Source organism: Macrotis lagotis, chromosome 4 (assembly GCF_037893015.1).
Source record: "Macrotis lagotis isolate mMagLag1 chromosome 4, bilby.v1.9.chrom.fasta, whole genome shotgun sequence".
NCBI classification, from domain to species: Eukaryota; Metazoa; Chordata; class Mammalia; order Peramelemorphia; family Peramelidae; genus Macrotis; species Macrotis lagotis.
In genome coordinates, this window is record NC_133661.1 from 47,119,866 (window position 1) to 47,125,865 (window position 6,000).

A 6,000-nucleotide genomic window follows, 5' to 3' on the forward strand; every position below is an offset into this window, starting at 1 on the left:
AGAAGAATGAATGTGGTCAAAATTTCAGTTTTAGGGGAATGAAGGGAAGGCAGAGCCAGTTGGAATTGAGCTGAATGGGGCTAATTCATCATGGCCTCCTGTGGAATGGGAGAGATTGGGGGCCTTTGACTTGATATTATGTGACCCCTGAATCCCATCTAGGGAAAAATACCTTTTTTAAAGCCTTTGTTGATTTGGTTTCAACGCGGCTCTGGTCTGCTCTCTGCTCCCCAGACCAGCCATGCAGGGAATGAGTCAGGGGGTTGGACTTGAAGATGGAAAACCCTAGTTTACATCTTGCCCTAGACCCCAGACACTGTGATATTGGAGAGGAAGAAAGTTCCTGTGGATAGAACCCCAGACTTGGAGTCAGGAGACCTAGTTTAAAATCAAGATTCTTATAATTATTAGCTATATGGCCACTAGAAATATAACCCCACTCAAAATTTAACTGCCATGTTCCTCAGTGTCCTCATCTGTAACGTGCCCTCACTTTAGTCCATCTCTGTGGCCTTGAAGACTCCCCACCATCACCCTAACTCTATGATCCCAGGATCCTCATCCATCTTCAAGGTTCATCCCGGGTGCTGCCTACCACAGGAGTTCCTTCAAGGGGACCAGGCTCGTATTTCTTGGCTTATTTGAGATCAGGAGATGCCGCAGCTCCTGGATGGCCAATGCTCCCTCTTGCACCGTTCCAAAGATGGGTTGGGAGAAGATTGATTTCCCAGGATTGCTGCAAATGAGACCCATTAATTTTCTCGGGCCCTTAGCACCAGGGTGTGGCAGCTGTAAAGGCAGCTCTGTTCACGGGGGAGCAGGCCTCATTTTTCATGTTGCTCAGACAGATGTCGTGGGAGGCTCAGAAGGGCGGGAGAGAGAAGGGATGCTAGGAGGAAAGAGAGAAGGTATGGAGGCAAGCGCAGAGCTTGCTGATTCTCAGTTGTCCGTGGGTCCAAGCTTTCAAAGGAGAGATTAGACTATTGCCATCATCGGTGACTCCAGACTCAATGTACTGTCCATGTGCCAGAAGGTCCATCTTTATGAGAAAGGGAGGACAGGGAGATGATCCTGATCCTGTGGATGATGAGAGCAGCTAGTATACATTCAAATACATGCAGGTGACCCTCTCTCCTGGCTGCCTTCAGAAGACCTGAGTTCAAATCTCAAGTCTTCCATACACTTACTTGGTTGACCTGTACCTCTCTGGGCCTCAGTTTACTTGCTTATATAAAGAGGGATTTGGATTATATAATCTCTCGGGTCTTTGATTCTCAATCAAGAGGTTTGCCAACTGTACCAGGGAGCCTGCCTCTTCTCCCAGACTCTGCTCTTTCCCCCCTTGTCTTATCTCCACTTACAAAAGTCCCAAGCCCGATGGTCAGTCACTTTAATCCCTTTCCACCTTGCTCTTTAAACCTCCTCCGTTTCCTTTTCCTGAACCTCAGATTCCCCATCTGTAAGCAGTGTTAGAGAGGCAGAAAGTTCCTGGGGAAAGAACCCCGGACCTGGAGTCAGGATACCTAGTTTATAATCAAGATTCTTATAATTATTAACTATATGGCAAATCAGCTAGTCTGTCTGAACCTCAGTTTCCTCATCTGTAAAACTGGGATAAAAACACTTGTACTACCAACCTCATAAGGAGGATATGAAGAAAGGTCCCTGGGGAACCCTAAAATGTTATAGAAATATGATTTCTTATTAATAAAATGAGGAAATTGGGCTAGATAATCTCTGAGGTCTCTTCCAGCTCTGACTTTCTATTTTATGATTCTCTTTTTGCAGCTCTGCAGCCTCTGAAAAATGTGGATAATACAGAAGGTAAAGTCATCAGGAAATTGGGATTGATAGAAGGTTTCTTGCTGGCTTGTATAATTTTCAGTGTCCAGGGTACCCCAACATAGCCACAGAGTGACTGACCATTGGGCTTAGGACCTATGGGAGACACATTGATTCTGAACACACTGGGACTTGGGGAACATTGGGAAAAAATGGGAAAATAGCTTGAAGGGATGACAGGGCTAACTATGGTACACCAGAAAGGATTCTGGGTTTGGAGTCAGTGATCCTGAGTTTGAATTCTGGCCCTGTCACTTACTGCTTGTGTGACCTTGGGCAACTGAGGTCATCTCCCTTGTTTAGGTTTTCTTCTCTGTAAAATAGTGGGTTAAGAATAGATGGCCACTAAAGTCCTAAATCTACGATTTTAGGAACCTCCAAACCTAGCATTCTCTAGTCCTCATTCTCTAGTCCTGCTTATATCTCTTATCTGTGGGCCTATAGTCATTTATAAATTTGAGTCTTTAGTCAGAAATATCCTTAGGTGCCCCCCCTTTCCAATTTGTCACCCAAGCATCCACTGTCATTCCAAAAGGTCTCTCATCTAATGGTTTCCAATCAGCTAGTTCTCTCTCAGCTAGCTCTCATGATAGGATGGGAATTAGACCAATCTCTGTTGGGGAGTAGAACTGGATGTCTAACTCCGAACTTTAGGGTATCTGGTCTTCTTCAACATCTTTACTCTGTCCCCACCTTGCCCAGTGTGAATTGGCCCTTGATAGGACTGCCCTTGGTCATGAAATTGTTACCTGGGAAATGTGAGGCTCTCCCATAGTGAGCTGGGAGCCCAGAAGTTTGGGGCATCCAGCCTATGCCCAGTCTCATTCTACTGGTCTGCTACTCTGCTGGTTCACTAGGCAGATATTTTATCTGATCTTGGCTCTAACCATCATCTCCCCTGCCCCTGCCCCCAATCTCTCTGACCTTTCCTGACATACTTCTTTTCCCCATCAGATTCTCATCACTGTCTTCCATTCCAGATCTATCATCATGAGATTTTAAGGAGGAGGGGGATCTGAGGAGAAGAGAGTATCTTCATTTACAAGAAAATATTTAAGTCTATAATATGTCCTTAAGGATCATGAAAGTCAGAGCATAGAAAAATTACCCGAGGGAGGACTTTGGTGGCATCTTTTATTTGACCCTCATAGGAACTCTGAGCAACATAGTGTAGGGATAATTGTCCCCATGATGTAGATGACAAAACTGAGGCCCAGGAGGGTTGGCTCCTTATCCAAGGTCCAAGCCAGGAAGGAGCAAAACTAGGATCAAGAGCCAGACCTGGCAATTCCAAATCCACCATCAATGACTGGCTCTAAGATGATTTCAAGACTGTCTCTGGTGATGTCCCCGAAGGGGAAATGAGGGAGGGTGGCAGTGTCGACTATTGTGTTGGCTGGTGTGTCATTGGGATTACAATGGTGGGAGCCTTTTCTGGTTGTTTATGGGTTTCCATGCCCATCTTCTAGTTCACCAGGTTAATTAGCCCACTGGTTGGCTTATAATCCATGTCACTATCCTCTTAACCAACCAGGAGTGATGTTTCACGTTTATCTAACATTTTACAATATTGGGGCAGGTAATTCAGGTGTTAGTTTCCCCATTTTGTAGATGAGGAAACAGTTCCACAGTCATTGTCACAGCAGAGCTAGGATTCCAACTCATGTTTACTGACCTCAGTCCTGTAACCTTTCCACTATCTCAACTCTCCTCTATCTCTGTCTCCCGCCCATCTCTGGCTAGTGACCCTAAGCCATGACTGCACCAACGTGACCCCAAAATTATCTCAAGAATGTGCAGGACACAAATCCTAGGGATGTCACACTATTTTCAACCCTAAAAGTTCAGAATTAAATTCTATTGATTCACATCCTGTTTCTGCCCCCTCCCCTTTTGTTGTTCTTTTTCCCCTGAGCAGATGAAGGGCAAGAAATAGCCTGACCCCGAAGGATGGACGGTGTGTGTGGGGGAGGCCCAGCCATGGACACCTGCAGGTTCCACCTGTCCCACTAGAGGAAGCTGGAGGGGCCACCTGGAACCATCTTTCACTCTGAGTCTCTGGGCTTCCACACTGTGGATCTGCTCCCCTGCTGCCCCATTTATCCAAAGGGTACAATCCTCAGTCAACCCTGCTGCCTTGTTTCTCTGGTGGACATGACAAACAGACTATCTCACTACCTTATTTCTCCAGTAGAAATGATACATCGACCACCACGCTGTCTTGTTTCTCTGGTGGACGCAATAATAATATCTCCTATTCCTAGACACCTTTACGGTTTACAGAGCACTGTCCTCCCTGGGAAAGTCCAGGAGCTTGTGCCTAGATCATCCCCATTTTAGAGATGAGGAAGTTGAGGCTCTGAGATGTCCTGCTTGACCCTCACGCCCGGGTCACACAGACTATTGGACTGCATCGCTTCTCCAAGGGGCTGCTCCACCATTCACCCTGTGGCCTTGATTCTCTCACTTCAAGCCTCGATTTTACCTCACCCGCCCTCCAGGGGTGGACGGTGCTGTGATAGCTTTTTCCTATCAGAGGAAGAGTCCTCGTGATTGTCCTTAGACATGCATGTATGTGACTGCCACATGAATGCACAGAACACCCACACACAATCATTTGATCATATGTGTGCATGTGACACACAGACACACATGTACCTACATATAAAGCACAAACCAACCCTTCCCACAATATGTGTGTGCCTGAGCAGCACATAGATATATGAAGCATACATATATGCATGCATATGTGCAGGCAGGCTAAAGAAAAAATCACATGCCCCTCATCCATGCCTCATGTGCTTCCCCACAGGGAGTCCATCCCCTCAGCCCTGTTTGGGAGCTGGTTTGGCATCTCTTGTGTCTCTTCTTCTTGTCCTCCCCATATAGGGAGCTGTGTGCTGGTCATGCTGCTTCCCTAGGTCACACCCACTGGAGGCAGGCCAGGGTGGTAACCCTTGGAGTGTGTACAGTCTGAATGTTGGGGTGAGGGTTTTGATTGATGAATCAGTTCCTTCACCTTTACTTATAATTTAGAATGACTATTTCCCTTCCCAAGGCTCCCCAACTCCTCTTTGTATGCCCACAACTCTAGACCCAATGCCCTGATATTGTCCTAGCCTCCAAACACATCCTCTCTCCATGGCCCCCACCCTTGCCCTCTTCCCTCCAGGGTGAGCACCCTTAGGGATGGTGGAATGGGTAGGGTATTGTGCCTACCCAATCTCCCCAGTGTCTTGGGGATCCAACCAGTCAGGATCCAAACTCTCTTCCCAAGATGGCAGTGCCAATCTTGGGCAGCAGGTGTCAGCCATAGACCCTGCATAGGCCTTGAGCAGCCATTAGAAGCCATGCCTCTGGTACAGATCTCAGGCAGTGACATCAGCTGTGGCTGATTCCAACTTTCCCAGAAGCTGAAGGTCAGTGCCTTAGGGCCCCCCCTGCACCCCCAATCAGGGGAGCCTAGAAAAGTAAATCTCAGAGACCCAAGCCCTTGCAGCTCAGGCATCTAGAGAGAGTGTGGCTGGTCTGACTCTTTTCGCTGTTTGCCTTATGTACAATGGGGGTAGGGTTGGGGTGCATACTGCCTCCAATGGTGCTGGGACAGGGGACATGGGGTATGGGGGGGATTGCCTCCATGAATAGGAGGCATAGCTCTCCGGCCTCAGCCTCCCAGTCCTCTTTCTTCCAAGGTGTTCCCTTCTCCTGCCCATGCATGGGCAGTTGGAGACGGTGGTCTCGTCTTCTCTCCAGCCATACAGGATGAACCTCTGCCTAGACCTACCCCAGACTAGGGGAAGCAAGGGTTTTTCTAATTTAAATGCTGGAATCTGGGACATTTTGTACCTTGGTCATGTGTTTTAGGAAAAAATAAATGCTTTGTGTTTTGTTGAAAGCCTCTGTGTAATATGTAGTTGGGGCAGGGTTTGGCAAGAGGGAGCCAGGTTTGGCAGGAGGGTTTCCTTACACAAAAAGCTCTTAACCTTTTGTATGCTGTGGACCCCCATGGCAGTCTCATGAAATCCTATAGATCCCTCCATGTTTTTAAATAATTGGAGGAAGCCCTAGATTTCCACTAGGGTAAAAATAGAGATGAATTTTTTTTCCATCCAAAGTCATGAAATCTTTCATAGTCTGTAGGTCCCAAGTTAATAGCAA

The 6,000-nt window shown here is 47.1% G+C and overlaps 1 protein-coding gene across 3 annotated transcripts in view; it reads left to right on the top strand.

The window, feature by feature from the left end:
* The window catches only part of CD276 (CD276 molecule), an 82,919-nt gene extending 77,182 nt beyond the window's left edge, over window positions 1–5,737 (top strand). For all 3 annotated transcript variants that reach the window (XM_074232676.1, XM_074232678.1, XM_074232677.1), the window contains 2 exons: window positions 1,789–1,824; window positions 3,761–5,737. In XM_074232676.1, the coding sequence (XP_074088777.1) occupies window positions 1,789–1,824; window positions 3,761–3,783 (59 nt within the window). In that variant the 3' untranslated portion in view covers window positions 3,784–5,737. The remainder of the gene's footprint in view (window positions 1–1,788; window positions 1,825–3,760) is intronic.
* Window positions 5,738–6,000: the final 263 nt, after the last annotated feature.